We start from the raw sequence: 23,514 nt of genomic DNA on the forward strand, positions 1-23,514 counted from the left end.
AACAGGGTCTCCACTGCCTGCGATGCTCTGAGATGGGCCGCTGTGTTTTTCCCAGCCGGCCAGATTACCCATCCGCAGAGCCAGTGAATAGGCTGTTTCCTCTGCCTGGACCACAGTCTGCTCTCCCCTCTCTCATCCCTCCCACCTCTGTCAACTCACAGGTCACCTGATGCTCGGGAGAGGCCCAGCCCTCCTGTGGTCCTGCTTCTCCGGCCCTGGCCTTTGCCTTTGAGGCAGTGAGCCGGGGTTGTATGTGTTGTATGTATGACTATCAGGGAATGGCTGTGAACTCCAGGAGGAGAAGTCTTGTGGACCCAGCCCGGGATGCTCAAGGCAGATTTATCAAATGAACACGTGAGGAGGTCTTGATGCTACTAGGCCTTGGAAAACTGCCGTCGTGCTGAGCTTTTTAAAGGGTCCAGGAGAAGGGAGCCTGATTTGTGGCAAGCAGGATGGTAGGGGGTGGGGTGGGGTGACGGAACCACACCATTGTGAAAAACAAGTGTGAAAATGAGACGCACAGCTTTGTTATCTGTGACAGCAATGGAACCTTGAAACAAGCTGTATGTCTACAGCAGCAGCCGGGGCTTTGATCTCTGATTCAAGATTAAGGCTGTGGAACAGAGCAACGGTCTTTTCTTAATGTTAAAAACAGAAACAAAAACAAAATCCCTTTACAAAAACATTGTTTCAAGCAGGGGAAAACAGGCTTCAGGGGCTGGAGGGTTTCAATTTCACAGTAACAGAGTTGAGTTTCCTGTGGAATTTCCGTAATAATGATGTTTTTTGATAGCTATGACACTTAAACATCGCTGAGAAAATTTGAGTTCAAGCTTTGGCTTCAAGTTTATGGCCCTTGCTTGGTCTTTTGCGAGGGGTTTTAGGTCCACCCCAGCACCTTGTTTCTCCAGCACTAGAAAAACAGAAGGCAAAGTCAGGGGGAGATAGAGTGTGGTTTGTACTTTTGTGGGCAGGGCAGCCGTTTTAAGTAAGGTCTGGGGCTAGACTCCTACCTAACTCTCCATGAACTTTGGTCCCTATGGTGAAATTAATGCAAAATAGGAAACTTAAGTTTGCTCATAAAGCTCAAACACATGATTATGGGCTTCTATAGTCCCTAGCTTTGTGGAGAGCAGAGCATTTGAATTAAGTCAGATAAATGAAGGATACAGGGAAAAGTTGCTCAGAGGAAGCAGACAGGATTATTGCAGACTCAAGATGCATGCTGGGCAGACAAAGGAGAAATCCAGGGAGAGCTTTCAGAAGAGAGGACAGGCTTTGAAATCAATCAGACTGGGCTGAAATTCCACCTCCTCTGCATAATTGTTCTGTGAGTTGGGGAGAGATTTATTTTTAACTCATCTGAGCTTGATTTCTTCATAAATTAAAATGGGAACTATCACACTGGACCTCTCGGATCAGGTTAGGATTCATGAGGAAGTGTATGAACAGAGCCTGCCTCAGTCAGCTGTAGCTGGTATTGTGTTTATGGCAGGGAATGAGGTTATCATTCTGTTGTGATCCCAGGCCAGTCTCAGCCAGTAGTGTTCTGAATTTTGCAAAGCCTCTAGTCCCGTAAATTTAAAAATATTCTTATCTTCTAAAAATAAATGCCATTTGGTGAGAACAGAAGATGCAGTTCAAGAGACCAAATATTTGCTGATAGCTAAACGCAAAAATGAGTCAGATTAAACACACTGTACAAAAGTGTAAAATAGGAAATGAATCCAAAAGCGGAAGGAGACCAAGGCAGAACTTACTAGCCACAAATATTACTTGGTCACAAGAGGACAGGCCCTTTTTTTGCATTATTATTCCTTAGAGTAGCATTATCATTCATTTTTTTGTTTGGTTTTCAATTGTATAAACAAGTAGAATTTATTGATGTGTAGGTTTAGTAAATCCTAACCACAAAGCTACATTTACAATATTAATAGTCCTGGAGACATAACTAGTTACATTTAAAAATATGTAAAGAGTATCGGGGTTTTTTGAATTTCAATACAAACTAATTTTTTACTATATGAATTTCAATGGCCTGAGCCATTGAGAGAAAGCCATATTAATTAGCTGCATAGGAAAATTACAATCCAAGTCCAAAGAAGTTTTTAGTTTATTTGGCTGCATTTGGTCTTGGTTGCAGTATGAAGAATCTTTTAGTTGTGGCATGTGGGGTCTATTTCACTGACCAGGGATAAAACCTGGGCCCCCTGCATTGAGAGCCCCGAGTCTTTGCCCCAGGACCACCAGGCAAGGCCTATCGTTTCTTTTAACATGCGGAAAGCCTTTAGTAGATCCCATGTATAATCATCTTGCAAAAGCAGGCATTCTTTACTTTCTTGGCTCCAATACAACACGATAAATATATGGAACATATATCCTTATTTGGGCTTCTCTGATAGCTCAGTTGGTAAAGAATCTGCCTGCAATGCAGGAGACCCTGGTTCAATTCCTGGGTTGAGAAGATCCACTGGAGAAGGGATAGGCTACCCACTCCAGCATTCTTGGGCTTCCTTGGTGACTCAGCTGGGAAAGAATCCGCCTGCAATGCTGGAGACCTGGGTTTGATCCCTGGGTTGGGAAGATCCCCTGGAGAAGGGAAAGGCTACCCACTGCAGTATTCTGACCTGGAGAATTCCATGGACTGTATAGTCCATGGGATCGCAGGGAGTCAAACACAACTTTCACTTTCTTCTTCTTATTTAAAAGGTGAAGAAAGCAAGGCTGGAGGAGTCTCAGAAACATGTTCAGGGGAGAGCAGGGGGTTGCCAAGCTCATGGTGAGGTCACGAAGCTGCTTTGCTCCTTTTGGGACTTAGTTACCAAGCTCCGCCCAGTTGACCTTTGACTCATGACAAATTGGGACAAAAGCTGATTTAACTGTGGCTTCAGAATTGACAGAAAGCTGCTCAGTGCAAATGGTGGGACAGGAGTTAACCAACTTAGTGAGCTCAGCTTCTTGTGTTGCATTCCCTTGAGTCATGCTCAAACTCATGGCCTACGGAGGAGTCAAAGCAGATCTTCCTTTCAGTTATGTTTCACAGGAAATACCCCTGGCCCCAACACACACCTAAACAATGAGACAGGGCTGGGCAGAGTGGCCTGATAGCAGGGCTGCTGAGTTCTCCTGGTCACCATGGGCCACTTGTGCCTGTGGATCCTTAATAACGGGCTGGAAAGTGAGACACAATCGCCCAGAGAGGTCTTGACTTTTCCATCCATTAGATGGGCAAGTGTAGGAATGAGCAGACTCTGAGGCTCTCGGATGGGACATCGAGGTGGAGAGTCTTGCCAAAAAAACACAACCAACAAGTTGAGGGCCTAGTTTCAGAACCAGGTAACCTGTCAGCAGCAGTCACAGACTCTGCTCTTGACCACCTGCTCTTCTGGTCACAGCTGAGCACCACCTACACTGCGTGCCTGCTGAGTCGCTTCAGTCGTGTTCAACTCTGGGGACCCCATGGACTGCAGTCCACCAGGCACCTCTGTCCATGGGGATTCTCCAGGCAACAGTACTGGAGTGGGTTGCCATGCCCTCCTCCAGGGGATCTTCCCAACCCAGAGACTGAACCTGAGTCTCCTGCATTGCAGGCAGACTCTTTACCGTATGAGCCACCAGGGAACTTCTTGTATGCCGGAACACTAGCCCTCTGAGCCTAGTATTTGTTTTTTTTTTAAATGTTAATTTACTTTAAAAAAATCTTTAATCCCAGGACTTCCCTTGTGGCTCAGATGGTAAAGCGTCTGCCTACAATGTGGGAGACCCGGGTTCTATCCCTGGGTTGGGAAGATCCCCTGGAGAAGGAAATGGCAACCCACTCCAGTACTCTTGCCTGGAAAATCCCATGGGCGAAGGAGCCTGGTAGGCTACAGTCCATAGGGTCGCAAAGAGTCAGACACGATTGAGCAACTTCACTTTCACTTTCACTAAGCAAAGTGAAGTCAGGTTTGATGGATTGGTCATAATTTGCATGATATCCATGAAATGTACAAATATTATACATTCAGTGTAAAAGTTGAATAATGTTCATCCTAAAGCCATCGTATGTACCGGCAGTGGAGTCAGTGAGACCAGATGGGAAATGTGCCTCTAGTCAAGATCTGACATGGGTTTCTGTCTGTCTTTCACAAGGCCACTTGAGTGTCTGGGTCATTTGATTTGATGACCACACTGTCCCTCATCCTAGGGAACACTTGTCCTTTTAGTAAGTCCATTCCCTCCAGGCATATAATATCGGGGTGATGGGGGAACTCTAGATTCAGGCCACTGGCTTCCCAAATCCCAGCCGTATGGCCTCAGGCAAGTAACTGAACCATCTCATCCCTCAGTTTCCTCCGCTGCCAAGTGGAGATGCTAACAGGGATCAGCCTCGGCTTGAGGTGAGAATCCAGAGTTGATGTGTCTAAAGCGTGTGGCCTCATGACTGGTGCATATAAGCACCAAGTAACTCGAATTTCCCCTTTTTACAAACAAGGACAGAGAGACACGAGGGAGACAGGCTGGCTTCTCCTCTCTCGCTCCTTGTATGCTGGTGTAGCAGCAGGTCTGTGGTCTGCAAGCTTTAGGCAGCTTGAGAGGCACCAGGAGGCTTGTAGGAAATGAGGCATGCTGCCCTCTCCCACCATCCCTGGATTCTGATGAGCAGGTCTAGAGTGGGGCCCCAAAATGTGAGTTTTTTAAATTATTTATTTATTTGGCTGTGTCTGGTTTTTGCTGTGACATGTGAACACTTAGGTGGGGCATGTGGGAACTAGTTCCCTGACCAGGGATTGAACCTGGGTCCCCTGCATTGGGAGTATGGAGTCTTAGCTACTGGACCACAAGGAAAGTCCAAGAATCTGCATTTTTGTTGGTTACCCAGGGGATCGAGGCAGGTGGTCTGAGCACCACTCACTGAGAAGTAGTCCCCTGGCTCTGAGACTGCCTGCTCCTTCTTCCTCCCCAGAGCCCCACCCACCCCTCTTTCCACCCACCTGGGCAGTACTCCTGATGCTATGTAAATGCACAGTTTAGCATTCTTTCCACCTTGCAGAGAGAGGGGTCTGAGCAGTGTCTGGCTTTGTGTTACCACCTCTGCCAGTGAGATCTCACTTTAGGTCAGGGCAATAAGAAGGCTAGAAACAGGGAGGGGAAAAAGATCACAGCAAGGTGACTGAATTATCTTTTTAGGGTGGAAATATGCCATTTCCTAGCTCTTTGGGAATTCCCTGGGTCTTACTCAACTTTGTTCCACCTGTGTCTGGCTCCAAACAGGAGTCTGAACCATGCATCGAATTGGCAGAGAAAATGAGCTCTTTGGGATAATTTGGGAACAAGTCACAGAATCCCCACTTTAAAACTTTTTTCCGGGGTGGTGGGGGGCAGAGGGGAAGGCCATTTAGACACAGCCTAGTGCCATCAGATAACCTCAAATGGAGTTTAAAAAAGGAGTGCTTCCACCCACATGTATCAGGTAGCTGCTTTGTGCTCTCATCGCTGTTGGGGAAGAATTAATCTGATCTCCATCGACAGCCTGGCTCGTGGGAGGCTGAGTGACTTCCCTGTGGTCAGGCAGCCCCTACAGGACAATACCAGAAGCCCAACAAGGTCATCTGCCTCTGAGACCTGCCCTATTTCCAGCAAGCCCTGCTGTCTCTCTGGGCTTGTGATATTTGTCTCTGAGAACTAATCAGGAATAGTCTGGAAAGCTTAGTTGAGGAGAAAACAGATGGGCAAATCTGTATTCCCAGGCATTCACAGTCCTGCTCAGAACACCTGTTTGTCTAGAAGTCCACATTGTTGACCTCTTGCTCATCCGTATATGGAGCCTGGGGCTGTGGAGCTTTTGAAGTCAGTGGAAGCACTGTCTGTTGGCCTAAAGAATCTGCTCCCGGGAGACCTCCTGGGTCCTTGAGACCAATCAAATGAGTAAGCAGGAGTGTTGGCTGAAAGGTGCTTGTTCCATGCAAACCCACATTCTTTACATCATTTGAATCGAGACTAATTCACTTAGCATTGACCGTACTACCTCATCCCTTATTCAAGTAGGTGTCAGAGGAAAGAGGAAATCAAGTTAGGACTGATCACAAAGGAAACTTTTCAGGGGTGGCGGATGGAAAAGCCACCGGCCGCCAGCACTTGATGTGGTTGCCTGGATCGCAAACCGGGTACCACCTGGGGAATTCTCGGAACCAGGGGGCGGAGGGTCGGGGAGACCCCTGGCCCTCTTCTCTAGAGGCATCTCCCACCCACACAGTGGAAAAAGAGAAACTTATTTCATGACGATTTGCATTGAAAAAATAAAGGCAAATGGGCGAGTCCTTGGAGGCCTGTGTTTTCATGGAGTTTGCTCAAGCATGCCGCCCCCGCCACCCCCGTGGGAGAGGCGACCTCACAAGATGGGCTCCTGGGTGGTGCTTCCCACAGGCAGCCTGGGCCTTGGGCCTGGCAGAATCACTTTTCTAGAAGTGGCCACGGTCGGAGCAGGAGACTGACGTGAGCTGGTTGGGAGAAGGTGGGAGAGGAGCCCAGGTGCAGCCACTCTGCACAACTGTACACAGCTCAGAACTTTGCCCGGGGTGCACACACTCCTGTCTGCTAATCACGCGGCTCCACTTCCTTTGTCTGGGGGAACATTCTCACTGTCTTCCCCCTTAGTATTGCGGAGCTGGACAGGAGGGTCACTAGAATTGCACTGCATCTGACTTGAGCAAGGATGGAACAGGAGGGTCTCTGCGCGGTCACCTAGGGGGCATCTGAGGAGTCATGAGACCGTGGATACGGAGTGTCTCCATTTTGGAAGAAATGAGAAGATGGCTCCTTTTTCAAGAAGCCACAGACGTCACGGAGTAAGCGGCAGGTGGAGACACATCTTTGTCTGGCTTTGTCCCCTCTCGTGTGGAGCTGTGCTTAGCAGGCATTGTACTGGGCATCTGTGCGTGTGAACTTGGCCCAGTGCAGTGCTGCAAGGCACATGGGGGTGCCAGGTGGGGTCACCCCTTAGGAGAAGGGAAGCGGACTCCGGGTGCTGTGATAGAAGGTGGGAGGTCCAAGTGTCCTAAAGCCCCCAAGACTCACCCTGGAGACGCTGATGGATCACCCAACCTGACCATCCCCTTTCTGACTCCCTAAAGGACCGTAGGTACGTCCTCACTGTTCTTATAGGAAATAAAGGTGAGGGTGTTAGCAGCCACCTGCACCTCCAAACCCGGAGCCCCATGGGTTTGCTCTCAGCCTCTGTCTCTGCTTGCTGGTGTCCCCTCCCAACTCTCGGGCCATCCCTGAATAACTGTGGCTTTGAGAGTCTGGCTCAGCCTTGCATCTCTGGAGAAAGCTGGTTCCTGTCATCCTCGATTAACCCACCACACTATCCCCTCCTTCTAGAACACCTGGTCCCTGCTGTCCTACAGATGCTCACAAAGATTCCTTTATTTTCAGGAAGATTTCCTAGGACTAGTGGCTAGCTTCATCAAGTTACACTGAAAATGTTCTAGCAGAGCTTTTGTAGCATTATATATCCATGCAAACATTATATACCCATGATAATATCATATACTCAGGATAATATTAATATACCCATCATAATATTATATCACGGTTGGCAAGAAATGGTAAGAAAGAACCTAGGCTTCAGAACCAGACCAGCCCAGGTTGGAAATCTGACTCTACCAACAGCTAATATACAAATTGTATTTGCTTTGTGGACCTCAGTTTCCCTACCTATAAATAAAATAAAAGGATCAAACCAGCTGCTTTGAAATTCCATCGTAAAATGCCAGTGGCTTAGCATCCTGGCAGGGCACCATTGTTGATCATTGTTAGTATTTAATCACGAACATGTTAACATAGGCAAAGCAAGAGAGATGGTATAAGGAAGCCCTATGTACCCATTGCCCTGTTTTAACAGCTGTCAGCACCCCCATAGCCCCATCTTCACCAAAAAAGCTAGACTTACCCTCTGAGCTGGGCAGGGGCCTCTCAGGAGGCGCCGGGGTGGATCGCATGCTGTTTCCCATTTTCCTCTCTCCCCGGGCTGTCGAAGCCACTCGAAGCCAACGGCACAGGGGATCCACACGGGGAGTCAGCCACGCGCCGAGCCCTCTGGGTGGAGAATGACCCAGTTTAGAGAACATCCTGCATCATTTTTTCAGGCCACTCACTTCTTGAAAGGCGGGTGTTTTTATGTGGAGATTAGCTTCGTGAATGTTGGTTACATTTGCGCAGCTCTACTTCTTTTATCAAGGGAATGACAGAGAAAAACCACAGAGAGGGAAGTTGCTAGCAAGTGTTGTTGGTGGAGAAAGTTTCCATTCCTTGCACGGCTGACAGCCAGCAGCCGGCAGTGTTCGTGTGAGAGGTTGAGTGCCTCTCAGACTCCCCACCTCAGGGTCTCCTGAGCCCCGACCCTCAACACCCAGGGTCCCGGCCTCCGGAGCTCTTACTCTGCAGGAGTTTTGTGGCTCCGCAACAAGAAGGGGATGAGAAATGGGTACTTTCTCTTTCCACTTTGTCTCTTCTGTTGGAGTTTCTCAACGTGCTCTAAGCAATGGGGACAAGTGAAAACCCCTAACAAGGCTGTTTGTTGTCTGCCTGCTTCCTGTGTTGCTACAGCACTTTGGCACCTGCTGTCGCCTTTGATTATCGTAGCATCCTTGTATCCTTGACCCCATTTTGCAGAAAGGAAACTGAGTCTCAGAGAGGGGAAGGATTTTGTTCAAGGTCACACAGCATGTAATGGGGGAAGTTGGAATTTGAACAGAGAATGCTAAGTCTCTGGTTTAATTGTTCCATACTGTTCAAATGCTAAGTCTCTGGAATATCGTTCCACAATGTTCAAATTCTGGCTCTGCACATGCAAGCTGGATGCCCTTGGGCAAGTTCTTGACTTTCCCTGCCTGTTTTAGAGAGTAATAATAAAACAACATTGGGTTGTGGCTGCAACATTAATAGATAAAGCCTGGGAAACTTAGAACACAACCTAGCAGAAAATTAATAGGCATAAAATTGCTAGTTGTTGCCATTTACAGTATATTTTCTGAAAGTCCACGGTGAGGGAAGCTCTAATTCTGGGTCTTCATACAAGTATTTTACAAAGGGGCTTAAATGATCCCAGCATAGAAGTGTCCTCTCAGGCTGCTTGAAGCGGAGGAAATCCACACCCATAGACAGAGCTAGTCCTGACCCTGGGGACCAAGAAAATTGATGAGACAGAATCCCCCAGCCAGTGTCCAGCCCACCTAAAAGCTTGCATTCCACCCCATTCTTTGTCTCCAGTTTAAGATCGTGGCGTTATGAGTTTGAAAGGGCCCCACAGTCAGCCAATCCAACCCTTGCATCCTTCCTCTATGCATTTCAGGTTCAGATACTAGACAGATCAACGCTCCCAGAGCAAGGCCTTTCAGAGACTGAGGGAGGTGTGCACCACTTCCTAACTGGTGGGGGGAAGGCAAGGAAGGGGGATCTACGTGGTATATTGTGAAACAAGGAAAACCAGAAAGCATGTCCTTTGAAAGTTAATCTATTTTAACTAGTTACATGAACAGTTTATCACTTATAACTCAGACTGAGAGATTGTAGTATCATCAAGTTCTTCCCAAGATAATCACAAGATTTGCCCAGACTCTAAACTTATAATGCACCGCAGAGCGTGTGGCTGGATGGGGCACGTGCTCAAATGAGAAGGCCTGCATTCTGATCCTGTTGGCCTTTGTGACTGGAAACAATGAGGGTAGTTTAAGGGTGAGGGTGCTCTGATGCAAGATCAAGGTCCTTTTTCTTCCTCCATCTCGCCTCCCCCCTCCCTGAATACAGCCAAGGGGGGCGGTCTGTCCTGGCAGGCCCTTCTTGCAGGCCAACGAGTTTCAACAGCATCTCCCTGGCTCCCGGGGTGGGGGTGGGGGGGCGGGGAGCAGGGATGAATTTTCTTTGTCTCGAGTGTGGTGCAGGCACTCCTGGAAACGTGCTCAAAGAGAGTGCTGGGGAAACCATGCTAGTGGACGGACCAGCAGCCTCACTCTGAAGTTTAGTGTCTGCTGTGTGGGGCCTTGAACCAGCGCCCAGAGGAAGGGGAGCCTTGGGGTCCCACCCAGTGGACAGGAAGGCTGCTGCCTCTGGGGCCCCACCTGAGGTTTGTCCAGGGAAGGGAGAAGTAAGCAGACTGGCTCTGGGAAGGCGGCGCCCCTCATGGGATGCACAGACGTCCTGAGAGGCCCTACAGCCTCTGTCCTGCTCCCAGTGACTTCCTGGAGCCCGCAGTCAACCCAGTCCCTCAGCCGCCCCATCTGTGGTCACCGAGGCTTCTAGTGGAGCTCTCAGGACACGTGGGGAGTGGCCCGGCAGGCCTCTCCTGTGAAGATATCATTCAAATGTGTGCCCACCTTGCCCCCTCTCACTCCCAAGGGTCCCCACAGTGCTGCTGCTGACTCTGGGAACAATGCCCCTCTCTCCCTGCAGCCTGATGCTTGGTCTACAGGATCAGCTAGACCCCAGGGCTTGGGCCTTTCACCCCCACCCAGAGCGCCCAGTAGGCAGGTGAGCTCTCACTCCTGCAGACCCCCAGGCCCCTTCCCTGCAGCATGTCTTAGCCCCACTCCTGGTCCATCTTCTCCTCCAGCCACTTCCAAGTGACGACCTCCAGCCCTCATGTCCTACTCTCATCTCTACATCAGCAACTCCAGGAAAGTCGCGCAGAGAGACTTTGTTATCTATCAGAAGGAATTCTAACTTCGTCTCTTTCCAACAACTTTATCATTCTTCTCAAGGATGTGTGTGCTGTTTGAAGGGATTCAGGAACTACAAAGAAAGTGAAAGTGTTAGTCGCTCAGTCGTGTCCAACTCTTTGTGACCCTGAGAACTGTAGCCCGCCAGGCTGCCCAGTTCATGGAATTCTCCAAGTAAAAATACTGGAGTCGGTAGCCATCCCCTTCTCCAGGGGATCTTCCTGACCCAGGGATCAAACCCAGCCCTCCTGCATTGCAGGCAGATTCTTTACCATCTGAGCCACCAGGGAAGCCCAGGAACTACAATGCAGGAAAACAAAAGATTTAAAACTTACATTTATAGATTAAAAAACTGAGGTCCATCCAAGGAAAGAAACATACCCAAGGTCTTGAGATGAGATGGAGTGGATGCTAGGAGCCTGGGTTCTTGGTCTTCTCCCTGTTTCTATCTGGCAGGTGGGCGCACGCCAGGAGCAGGGGCTGGGCTGGGCTGTAAGCTCCTTATCCCGCCTGTGCTAGTCAGAAAAACCCATCAGTCCACCTGCTCCTTAGAGGTCTGCTGGCTGATTTCCAATCATCTCCAGGGAGGAGTGAACTCATCTGAAGGAGGCTTTGATTTGAGAAGAGTGAAAGTGCCCCCAGAGACTGAGAACTGGGGTTTCCCTAATGAAACGGCTGAGCGATCTGATTTAATCTGTGACAGTTTTATGCAGTGGCTGGAGGTGGGAGCGAGGGTATGAAAGGCATAATTGCTTCTGGAAACAATAAGGAGAGGGCCAGAGAGAAATGAGTTGATTAACATTGGCTCCGAATAGTCTTGGTTTCTGCATCTCTTTTCTTTGTGATGTCAGAGGATGGAAACCGGCCTTCGCCTCTTCTTCTTCCCCCATCTTTGGACCAATGTTGCTTTTTGTTCTGCAAAACCTTGGGCCTCAGTTTACTCTTCTTAAAAATGAAATGAATGGAAAAGGTGATCTCCAAAGAGAGAGCCGCTGAACCTCTTTCAATCCCAGCAATTTCAGTGACCTTTTGAAAATGATTACTAAAAGACCCATCACCACTTCCTTATGCAGTCCCATTACACAGAATACAAGCCTTGTCTTTACACCTCTCAGGACACGGGCATGGTGGTTTGTGTGGGCAATGAGCTGATGCCACCACCTTTCACCTTCCTGGCATCCCGGGAGGCAGAATTTCTGTGTTCACCTTCTCGGTGTGGAGGTCAGCTGGTTGGCTCCCTTGCCCACACGCCCAGGGCTGGAGCCCTGCAAAGCAGGGATGCGGGGCCTGCCTACTGGCCCTGGCTGCAGAGCCCTTGCCCTTTCCCCAGGGCCATGCTGCCGACTCCACCAGCAGGAAGCCGGGTCCCCAGAGGACTCTGGTCAGCAAATGACTGACAGCCCTTTGAGCGAACCCCTGGCATGCAGGGGTCAAGTCGTGTGGGCCCTGCCTTCTCAGGCTGGTTTCTGTCTGACCAGATCAGGGATGTTTCTGTCATGGGCTCTGCATTACTGGGTGGACACAGCGCCTGCCACTCACGGGGCAGCATCCCAGGACAGTTCTGTGCATCTCATCCACTTTGTGCTTCTAACCCCTTCATAATGTGACAATGGGGCGGCAGCTAGAGGAGCCCCAACCCGGGGAAGGCAGGTCTAGAACAGTCGGGTAAGCGTGGCGACAGTTGGGAGGTGAGAACTCACTTGGGGGTGCAGCCCTCCCTTTGGAATCAGATATTTCTCCCACAAAGTGTGACCGCGGCAAGTCCGTACATGTGACCTGCTTCTAAGGTGTGAAGGCATGGTGGCACCGGTGGGGTCCCTCGTCACCCGTCACCTCCGAACCCCAACAGCAGCAGGCACCACAGAATTGCCACTTCCGCCCCTGGGTGGTCAGCCTTTCCTCTGCCGGGCACCCAGCGTTTTACAGACATCACACTCCTCCCACCCAGGTTCTCACAACAGCCCTGCTCTTAGGTGACATGAACTAAGTAATGTGTTCAAGGTTATATGAGTAGTAAGAAGGCAAGCCAGGCTTTACACCAGGTCTGCCTGACTCCCAAACCCATTCTCAAAACCACCACGAAATGCTGTCCTGCTTTCCTGCCCTCAGGTCTAGTCCAAGAACACAACCGAAAGTGATTTTGAAAGGCCACTAAAGGAAGCTTTGAGGGCCATAAATGTTGGGGTCGACCTTTAGTCCAGGGGATACGGAGGTTCCCAGGGGTCTCTCGGATGTCAAGTTGCAGTGATCGGAAGCCCAGGCCTGGGGTTTTAACTGGGGGAGGAGGAGGGACAGGAGAGAAGTGCCAGTTAAGGTCTGCTCAGGTTCAGCTGTCATGGCCACTATTAGGCGGCCTGGTGTGGTCAGAAGGGCAGGAGTGAATAGTGTGGAAAGTTTTCCAGCCTTTCAAAGCATTGTTTTGAAGAACTATTAATGCTATGGGGAGAAAAAAAGCACAAAGCAAAGCAAACAAACAGAAAACTAGCCATACTCATACTATGTCAATTTTATGAAACTGCAACGTGCGTGCTTAGTCGCCCAGTCATATTCAGCTCTTTGTGACCCCTGCCAGGTTCCTCTGTCCGTGAAATTCTCCAGACAAGAATATTGAAGTGGGTGGCCATTCCCTTCTCCAGGGATCTTCCCGACCCAGGGGTCAAACTTGGATCTCCTGCATTGCAGGCAGATTCTTTACTGTCTGAGCAATAGGGAAGCCCAAAACTTTAACATGCATCTGCATATATGTGAAAAACTATTAAAGGAAATTATTGCCAAAGTGTTTTCAAGGGCTCTCTGAGGATTGATTTTATAGGTGAATTTCTTGATTTCTTCTCTACACCTCTCTAAAATCTCCCAGTTTTTCTCCCACGTGCCTTAACTGCTTTTATAATCAGAAGTAAAACTAGGGAAGAAGGAGGGTGCCTTGAATAGAGGGTTTCCAGCGCAGACAAGCAGAAGTTCAGATTCCAGCTCCCCGACCTCCTGGCTGTGTGTCCTTTAGCAAGTTGTTGCGCTTCTCTGAGCCTCCCTTTCCAAATGCAGAAATTTGAGATACTAACCCATGCCCTGAGGGGTTGTTTTGAGGACTAAATTAAGGTCATATCTGAAGCAGAGATAAATGTGGTAAGATGGGATCGCTACAGATTTACCTGCTGGATCCCCGGGGGTACTGGGTGGCCAGCTAGGTCACTGGGCAAGCTTGGGCAGTCCTTCCCCTCCTTTAGGCCTCAGGTTCTCAAGTATGATGGAGAAAGGGTTGGGCCAGACAATGGCTCATGGTCCTTTTGTCTCAACTACCCCCCACCCCACACCCTGAGTGGTACCTGGTACCCACCCAACTGCCCTGGGACTTGCTCAGGGCTGCCTGCGGTCTGCCACCCTCAGCAGGGACCCTAAGAGCTGGGCCAGGACCTTAGCATCGGTTGGCTCCCCTGCCAAAAATCTCTCAGGGTTTCCGGGGGCACCCCACCACATCCTGACCTCGCTTGGCAGGTGTGCCAGCCCTGTGACTGACATGGTTCCCAGCTCTCCTCGTTGGGCAGGTGCAGCCACAGGCCCATCCTCCCTGCCCCTCTGCAGAGAAGGAGCCTGCGGTCCAGCCGACTGGTTGAAACCTGTGCTAACAAAGTTTCCCCAGAAAGCTCAACATGTGAAATAGATACAAGCAAGCTTATTGGGGGCCGGGGGCTCAGCACTCCCTTCCCCTTTACTTCTCCAGAGAAGACTCTCTGACCCTAGGATATCATAAAGCACTGACTGGAGATGAGCAGTTCAGTGTCCTCAGTTACAAAGAAAAAGCTCAGAGAGGGCAAGCCATGTGCTCAAGGCCGCTCAGTAATTTTGGATAAGTGCTGTGACCCGCCCCCCTCCCCCAACCATCCAGCACTCTTCCTACCACAAAGAGCCACTGACCATTTATCAGCACTGACCCACGTGTCCACGAGCCTCTATTCCTTTCACCCTTGGGTGTCCAGAAGAGGATCCCGTATACCCTCAGGATAACAGGGAGTCTCGGCTTTACCCTGAGACTGGGATAGACACATCCTAGAAAACATTTTACGGTCATTTTAGGATGTCAGAGGAAGAATCCAGATTTGGGACCTTTTGGTGCTGGGGCATATTTCAGTTTCGCCTCTTAGGAAGTCGCTAAACTTCTTTCCACTGCTTTTTGTTCATTTTTGTTTTAAAGCTGAGCTTAGCCATAGCTTCCTTGCTGAATTTTCGCAAGTAAGGATTAGAGAGTATGTGTTACAAGATTAGCACATTGCCGGGTGTGTGCGGGAGTGAGTACTCTGTTGCTCATTTCTCTGCCAACGATAAATGTGCTACAAGTGAGCACCTTGACCCCAGGCCTAGAAGGATCTGTAAAAAGTGGTGTCCAGTATGGAGAGGTGAACAGTACAGCTATTCCTGGCATGTCTTTAACATCTCACTGATATAAAAATTAAAAATTTCCCCATTGCTTTTTTTTTTCTAAATCAGCTTTTCATACTCAGAGTGACCACCCCCCCTCTCCGCCCTGCAATACACAGGGCTGGTGGGATATGGTACCTCCCAGTCTGTGAGTCTGTTGAACACTGATCACTTCCTGACAAAAACCACGTTACAAATGAAGTCAGGCCAGGTCCTAGATACCCACATAACCTACGAGCTGACAATCACAGACCTTGGCAATGAGACAACAGTCAGAAAGCCAATTATTTTGATGTTAGATCACAGAGATACGCAATTGCACAGAATGGGAAAGCAGTGAAGATGAAATGGGCTTTTCATTTCAAACGTAGATGCCCGGGAAATGCAGGTCTTGTTAGGAGGTGGAGGTCGATGGTGACGCAGATGGAGAGGCGAGAGGACATCTGGACGCCTGGGCCCCGGGCATGGTGAAGTTAGGGGTTCCTGTATTGCATCACTTTTCCCGGCAAGACTTGGGTTTGCTCTTTGTACAAATACATGAACCACCAGCGAGGCTCGTGAGCTTATCAAGGGAGACGGAAATTGTTCTTTTGTCTCTTAACGGCCTTTGCATGTGCTGACCCGCACATGAATCACTTGCAGATGCCTGGGGTGGGGACCCCCCAAGCTACCCTTTCTCAGCTCAGGGTTTCATCCATACCTGCTCAGGGTCACCTGCCTTGCCCGCAAAGTGGATTGTGATTCTAACACTCACTTGTGTGGTGGTTTGATGAGTGACTGTAAGTGCCGTGAAGACAGAGGTCTGTGTTCACTCACACCTGAAACACACTAGACGTTTCAAAGGGAAAGCAAAGGAAGAGATGAAAACGGAGGAGATCTTGTGCCTGGGAGAGACACACCACGGCCATTAGGCCTCTTGTAGGACTGAGGAAACCAAAGCCAGAGTGTTTGCATAACTTGTCTGGCTTTATCAGCGGGCTGGTAAGAGAGGAGGCAGGGCTTGAACCCAGGCGTCTGGCTCCGGAGCCCGGCTTTTAAGTCCTCTGCTCTGAGTCTTAAGGAAGTGGACAGATGGTTGCATAAAGCTAAATCGACCCCTTTTCATGACAAGATCTGCTCTTGTGTGCTAGGAGGTCAGTTGCATCATAGCTGTTCAGTAGATAGACCAATCGGTATATTGCTAAAGTAGCGTATTGGGAAGTCGGTTCCTGACCTGCTGGGCTCTTCCAAGTTCCATTCAGAGGATGTAATTTTTAAGCTGATTGTCCACGTGACTTTGAGGGTGTGGGGGTCCAGAAGAGTAGGGGGAGATGGCACATTTGTACTTGGAGAAGGAGCGTGGCTGCCTCCAAGTGTTAATGTGAGAATTAAAGGTAAAGACTTCACTGACACCGGGTTCGCCTCTGCCCTCTGTCCAGGGTTCTGGCCCCTTCACAGCTCACACCACAATTCCTCGTTGTGGATTCTTGTCTTCAACAGCCCTAGGTTATTAACTCCCTGAGCACATGATCCTTTCTTTATTCTATTGCTCAGTGAGAAATCATTACCTAGCAGGTGCCTGGCACGTAGTAAGCGCTCACTGCATTCAGTCAAGTGGCTAAAAATATCACCGACAGAGCATCCAGCACAGTGCAGGCAGGCGGGGCTGTGCTCTCAGGGGCAGCCCTACGCTCTCGGGGTGGGCCTTTCCCCCAAGGACCATCGGGAGGGGGACAATTCCCACTTTGGTCTGAAGCTCCTGGAGTCTCCCCACCTACCCCCCACCCCCACCCCAAGTCCCCCAGCCGTGGTCCCAGTTGCCTGGAAGGTGCCAAGGAGGGAAGTATGACTTTGCAAGGCTGTTTGGCAACAAAAGTGAGCTGCTTGGAGGCCCCATGGTTTCTGTCTGTAGCTCCAGTTACCGTAACGAAGTGAACTGCCCCCCCACACCCCCGTGGTGGTTCTCAGATGGGAGGAAGTGGTCGGGACCCAGTGTACCTATTTCCTTTGGAACTCTTGGGGAGGTGGTGGGGGGAGAGGAAATCAGTCAGAGGGTACGGCCTCAATGCGTTATTCATTAAGGGAAGGATGGATGGATGGATGAGTGGGTGGACAGACGGATGGATAAATGTACTAACAGGGCCCTTGGGTTGCTGACAAGAACCAAAGGCTCTAGCTTGACATGCTGGAAAATTTTAATGAGAATTTTAAGCTCCAGCTTCTCTCAGAGCTGGGGGAATAAATTCTTGCTGAATGTCAGATGAAAAATTAAAACCTGGCAGCATCTATTAATGCAGGAAGCTGACTGGGGTTTACCGAGATGAATAATTTCTAAGTCTTTAAGGAAGACCCACTCCCCTTGGAAATACATTGCAAGCTCTCGAAACAGAGTGGGGAAATTTTTTTTTTTCTTTCTGTATTAGGACAATGATTTCAGTGCAATACAAACCTACCTATAGATGTTTCACTCAAATGAGATGGAGGAACAGGTAGAAATAAGCATTCAGAAAAATAGAGAAAGGAATCACCAGGTCGTCGGCTGTGCTGTTTGACCCGTTGTATTGAACACTGCCCACTACTGTTTACTGCCGATGGACACACAAGCAACTTGGGATGCTTTAATTGTTTGGGTTAGAAATGATGGTAGCTGCTATTTAGTATTTAGCATCCATTACATATTGTATATAATTTAAACTTCTTACAAACACATAAGGAAGCTGGTCTTCTTTTTGTTATAACAGAGGAAAAAGCAAACACTCAGATAGGCAAAGCGACTTGCCCAAAGTCACACAGTGAGTTCACTGGCGACCAACCCAGAAGATTGGCCCAGGTGGAGATGATTAAAACAACAGGTTTTTCTGGTCTTACTTCCCTGATTCTGGATCTGTTTTAAGACACGAGAGTCTAAGTAGCTTTCAGGCTATTCCATAGATTTTTTTTTTCTAACTATTATATATTTCAGAGCGTATTAAGCATTCTTTTTTTGAATATTTATTTACTTATATGGCTGCACTGGGTCTTAGTTGCGGTGTGTAGGATCTAGTTCCCTGACCAGGGATCAAACCCAGGCCCCCTGTATCAGAGTCTCAGCTACCAGAACACTAGGAAAGTTCCTTAAGCACTCTTGAATAACATTGTCCCAACTGGAGACTATAGTTTGCACCAAATTTTGCCAGAAATTTGACTTGAGCTTACCTCCCTATTTTTGAAAGAATCACAGCCCAGTACAGCATCTCACAGCAAACTACAAAAAGACACTCTGCAGTCGATGGAGCGTATATCTCCTAAAACAACAAGCACTGCTTTAAATACAAACTTTTGTCCTCCCCACACTTCGGCTCACTTAGGTGGGGCTCTTCCTCCCCCGTCTCAGTCCTTGGAGCCCTCAGAGCCTCTCACCAGCTGTGTGACGTGGATGAATTACTTAACCTCTCTGAGCCTCATTTTCTCATTTGTTGAAAGCAAATAATCATGGTAATATTAACAAGATTGTTAGAAAGATTGCAGGAAAATAACTTTTCATGCAACACACCTCCCCTGCCCCTCAGCTTGGCAGACTCCATCCCTTCACACTGCGTGCACAACCCCGATTCAGGACATTCTGAGGCCAAAACCCAGGTCATTTCCCTGACACACCAGGCTGTCTGGACTTGGAAGAACCTAGCAGGATGTGGAGTGTGCCATGTTCCTTAGAAAATTCTAGTTCTCCAAAATCTCTCTTAATGCTTGCATTTTATTTCCAGATTTTTATATGCCTCCCATGTTTGCCTTTGATTTAATCATATGCACCGTACAAATCTCACCTACTTGGATTCTTGTTGTTTATTACCATCAGTCATTGTTGGCATCTTCACAAGAAGATCCACACCCCCAGATACCTAGAAGCACTACTGTGATGTCCACCTGCCTGGGCTCCAGGTACATTTAGATGTTATGACTCCATGCTGATAGCATTTTACTGAGCCCCTGCAATGTGTCTGAAACTGGCCTGGGCACTTTGCATATGTGAGCTCATTGAATCTGCCCAATACCTGTGTGAGTTGTGTACCATTATTCCCACTTCCCAGAGGAGAGAATGAAGGTCTGGAGAGATTTAAATGTCTCACCTGAGGATATACTTCTAGAAAGTCTAATAGCAAGCTGGAGTGTCCACAGTGAGAAGCCTGCTCTGTGCTAGAATGTTCTGTGGCTGGAAGATCTGGCATGAGCGTGCCCAGTCTGAGCTCTCCCAGCCCTTCCTGGCATAGAGTTCCTCATCAGTGAGCAGCCACGACTCACCAGCCACCAAGCCTCACTTAGACCTGCTTCTGCCTGTTTTCCCAGAGCATGTCTGTCTCTAGAAAGCCCACCCACTGCCAGCTGTGTGTCTCAGGGGTCCCGACACCTCCCCTCCAAAGCCCCTGCCATGTCCCCCCAGATACCTTCAACAGATGGGCACGGTCTCCCCTGGGAGTCGCAGAGGAGGGACCATCAGGAGCACTGTCACCACTGCTCCATCAGCTGCTACTTCCGTGGCAAAGTGAGCCTCCCGCCGGTGCAGAGGAGCCCATGCTATCGAGAAGTGCAGTTGCTAAACCGGCTGCCACTTCCTCTGCTAGAAACGAGGAAGGAGCGGGCTTGCAGGAGACAGGTTCCTGTTTTCAGCAACCGCGCCAAGCAGACTTCTCTTTGTAAGGACAGGGCAGATAGCAACACTGTTCTTTTTTTTTTTTTTTGCAAAGCACTTGGGAATATGGGCAGCTTGATTCTAAGTGTCCGGGCCACGCTCCACCTTCAGACACGGGGACATTTTGTCTCTAATTAAAAGGCAGAGGAGGTTGAGAGGATGCTCTCATGGTCTAAAGCTCACTGGGTCCAAGGGGGCCGAGGCTCAGAAGCCTCAGCTGCTTCTCTCTTTTCAGTTTCTTGATGTCACTGCCCAGTGGGCCCTGAGCAAAGCTTCTGGTCTTGGCTCCACTGTAGACAAGTTTTTAATTGGCAGAGGGTTGAAATAATGGGCCTCAAAGACCCTTTACAGAAAGGAGCAGCCCACCAGCCTTCCCTGGAGAGGCATACCACCCCTTGGCTGGCTGGTGCTACAACCAGAAGAAACTAGAAAGGTTATGAAAAGTTATAAAACTAGAAAGGTTATGAAAAATAGTCAGCTGTCCTAGGTTCCTGATGAAAGTTGACTAAGAAAACATGGCAATTGAATGTGTGATGCCTGACTGGCTCCTGGATCAAGGGAGAAGGACTAGAAAGAACATTCCTGGGATGGAGGTGGGGGTATTCAAATGCAGACTGCATATTAGACCATTTGTGTCAGTGCTCATTTTCTTGGGTATGATAATGACATAGAGTTATGTGAAGAATGTGCTAATTTTTAGGAACTACATACTAATGTATTTAGAGGTCAAGAGGCATGCTGTCTTTAATGTTCAAATGGTTCATTAAAAAAAAAAAAAAAGAAAACACACACACACACAAAGAGAAAGAGAATGAGAAAGACAGAAAGCAAATGTGGCAAAATGTTCATGCTTGGTCAGTTTAGGTGAAGGGAATATGTGCATTGTACTATTTCAACTTTGTGATGGGTCTAAATTTTTTTAAGTAATGGTGTATATCTCCCTGTTCATAGCATGCTTCCCAGGTGGTGCAGTGGTAAAGAATCTGCCTGCCAATGCAGGAGATGCAAGAGATGCTTGTTCGACCCCTGGGTTGGCAAGATGCCCTGGAGAAGGAAATGGCAACCCACTCCAGTATTCTTGCTTGGAGAATCCCAGGGACAGAACAGCCTACCGTCCAAGGGGTTGCAAAGAGTCGGACATGACTCAGCTTGCTGGTCTCAATCAGGAAAGCCCAGCACTTGGGGCCCAAGGGCTTGTTGGTGGTAGAGATGGAAGACGCCGAAATGCCGGCTCCAGACAACGTGTCGTGGAGTTGCCTGGGTGAGCTCAGAATGCCAGGTGATCTGCTGCATGGCCCTCTGAGAGCCCTGGTCCACCTCCCACTTCACAGAGAAGACAGACCATCCATGATCTGCCCAGCATCACCCAACTGGTTCCCAGGCAGAGTCAGGTCAGTGTCTGGGGCTGATGGCACAGCCCCGATCTGGTGGGAATGACACGGCCAGCAGGGACAGTCATTTAGAAACCTCTCTCACTGTTGTGATCGAAGATGAATTCAAAACACCAGGGCTGCTTCTAAATTTAGCAGGGGCTCTGTACTAGAGAGATGCTTCCTTAGACGACTTGTGAGAGCCCCTGTGCTGCGCGGGGCACCCTGGGAAGGGCCAGAGGAAATGTTGCAAAGACTGACTGGGTGCTTGGCCTCGAGGGGAAGGAGCGAGCAGACAGGCAGAATCAGAAGTGGACTTTTCCCCCTGAACTCACCCAGAGGAATAACAGAGGTTTAGATAGATAGTTGAGAGGTATGAAGCTTCAGGCAACTTGTCAAAAAATATTTACTGAGCATCTCTTATGAGTTAGACTCTGAAGTCATTCCCTCGCTCAATTATTTATTCAATGACATTTGGAGTTCAGCTGTGCATGAAAACCTTGCCCTACTACACAGCTATCAGCTCTGGTGACTCTGTAAGGAAAGGAAAATGACCAGTGTGATAGAGAGGGTCGGGAGGTGGGAGAGGGAGGGGCTCTCTGTGCCATGGGCTGAGGCTCTGAGAGGAAAAGGACCAGCTGGGGGACAAGCTAGAGGGTTAGAGGCTCATGCAGACTTTGGGGAACGGGGAGGAAAAGCACCGTGGGCTTAAGGGAGCTCCTGGTGGTCTGATGGCGGAGGCCGACAACAGGCAGGCAGGGACCATAAATGGGTCTCCACCATAGGGAGTGGTTGGTGCCCAGGAAAGGCTGCTGCAGAAGGAGAAGCCCAGAACCAGGAGCCATGGGAGCCTGGGTGGCAGGATCCTCTCTGCCCATTTCCACTGGGTGACCTGGAGCTGCTGCCCACTTGCCCTGGTCTTGCTGTTTCATGACCTTCCTTTCACCCCTGCTATGACTGCATGGAAATGGGGTCTGTTTGAGAAAATGTACCTGAAGCTGTCAACTACACCTCAAAGAATCCTGGGCTGTGGCTCAGGCTGAGGGATGGTGTGGAGGTCAGAGCCCACCCTTGGCAGGGGACCCAAGGTCCTTAAGTTAAGAACGGGATCAGCCCTGGCTGAGTGACCACGTGTCTGGCAGCCGCACTACAAGAGTCCATGGAGACACTCAGATCCATCAGTGTAAAAGCACCTGATTTCCAGAGAGCTTTTCAAGTTAATGAACTGTTTTATCATCGTTCAATAGCTCAGCCGTGTTCGACTCTTTGTGACCCCATGGACTGCAGCATGCCAGGCTTCCCTGTCCTCTGCTATCTCTCGGAGTTTACTCAAACTCATGTCCATTGAGTCAGTGATGCCATCCAACCATCTCATCTTCTGTCTCCCCCTTCTCCTCCTGCCTTCAGTCTTTCCCAGCATCAGGATCTTTTCCAATGAGTTGGCTCTTCTCATCAGGTGGCCAAATATTGGAGCTTTAGCTTCAGCATCAGTCCTTCCAGTGAACATTTAAGGTTGATTTCCTTTAGGATTGACTGGTTTGATCTCCTTGCTATCCAAGGGACTCCCAAAGGTCTTCTCCAACACCACAGTTTGAAAGCATCAGTTCTTTGGCGCTCAGCCTTCTTTATGGTCCAACTCTCACATCCATACATGACTCCTAGAAAAACCATAACTTTGACTGGACAGCTTTTTGACACTAGCTTTTGACACTTTGTCTGCAAAGTGATGTCTCTGCTTTTTAATATGCTGTGTATGAGCTATTAGGACCCAGGCTAATGTCCACAGGCAAATTAGCAAGATGACCCTGTATGTTGAGATTTGCTTGACTAATTTCCTCCTACTTCTGTGCAGTCATCATATTATTGAAACGAAATGTTCTCCTTTGTAAATGCTAGCTTTACACACTTAGTGTCATCGAGAGCCAGGTGTTACCTCCCCACCTGGGGGTCTGCAGTTATCCTAAACCAATCAGGAACCAAGCCCACTTCTCCAGCATGAGGTCCATGGTAGGATATGCATAGATTACCTAGCATAGTGCAAGGTGTATGGGGGAGGCGGAGTGGGGGATGCGGGAACCATGGAACATGCCTCCCCCGCTTTCCTTTCAAAGTGGAGCGTAAGCTGGGGAGAGCAGGGGCAGGTCTAACACAGACCACGAGCCCAGCATCGAGCCTGCCGCCCAAACAGATGAGCCACACCCATGCATCTGATGAACAAGTAAATGAAGGTGATGGGTCTGATTTCTGAACAAAAGTGCCTGGCCTGTGAATATTGACTCTTCGCCTTCAGGGAGGACGATGAGTTAACCTTGAAAATCATCTGGGAGATATCAGACTTTATTGTTTGCTGGGAGTTGGGAGCTGTTCATGTTTCTGGAACCATCTCCGG

General features: G+C 49.0%; 2 protein-coding genes across 6 annotated transcripts in view; one reads left to right on the forward strand and one right to left on the reverse strand.

Annotated features, from left to right (window-relative positions):
- The window catches only part of SLA (Src like adaptor), a 36,881-nt gene extending 17,199 nt beyond the window's left edge, over nt 1-19,682 (reverse strand). For 3 of the 5 annotated variants that reach the window (XM_081503615.1, XM_081503614.1, XM_081503613.1), the window contains exons 1-2: nt 19,511-19,682; nt 7,934-8,079 (exon numbers count right to left, since the gene is read on the reverse strand). In XM_081503615.1, coding sequence (XP_081359741.1) covers nt 7,934-7,994 — 61 coding nt within the window. In that variant the 5' untranslated portion in view covers nt 7,995-8,079; nt 19,511-19,682. Of the gene's footprint in view, nt 1-7,933; nt 8,080-18,284; nt 18,374-19,510 lie in introns of all 5 variants that reach the window. The other 2 variants (XM_081503611.1, XM_081503610.1) reach the window with 1 other exon arrangement.
- Nucleotides 1-23,514, forward strand: part of TG (thyroglobulin) — a 240,153-nt gene that overhangs the window by 156,085 nt on the left and 60,554 nt on the right. The gene's annotated exons all lie outside the window — the stretch shown is intronic.

The sequence above is a fragment of the Giraffa tippelskirchi genome, chromosome 6 (assembly GCF_054371585.1).
Source record: "Giraffa tippelskirchi isolate mGirTip1 chromosome 6, T2T-mGirTip1v1.2.pri, whole genome shotgun sequence".
In the NCBI taxonomy this organism is placed as follows: Eukaryota; Metazoa; Chordata; class Mammalia; order Artiodactyla; family Giraffidae; genus Giraffa; species Giraffa tippelskirchi.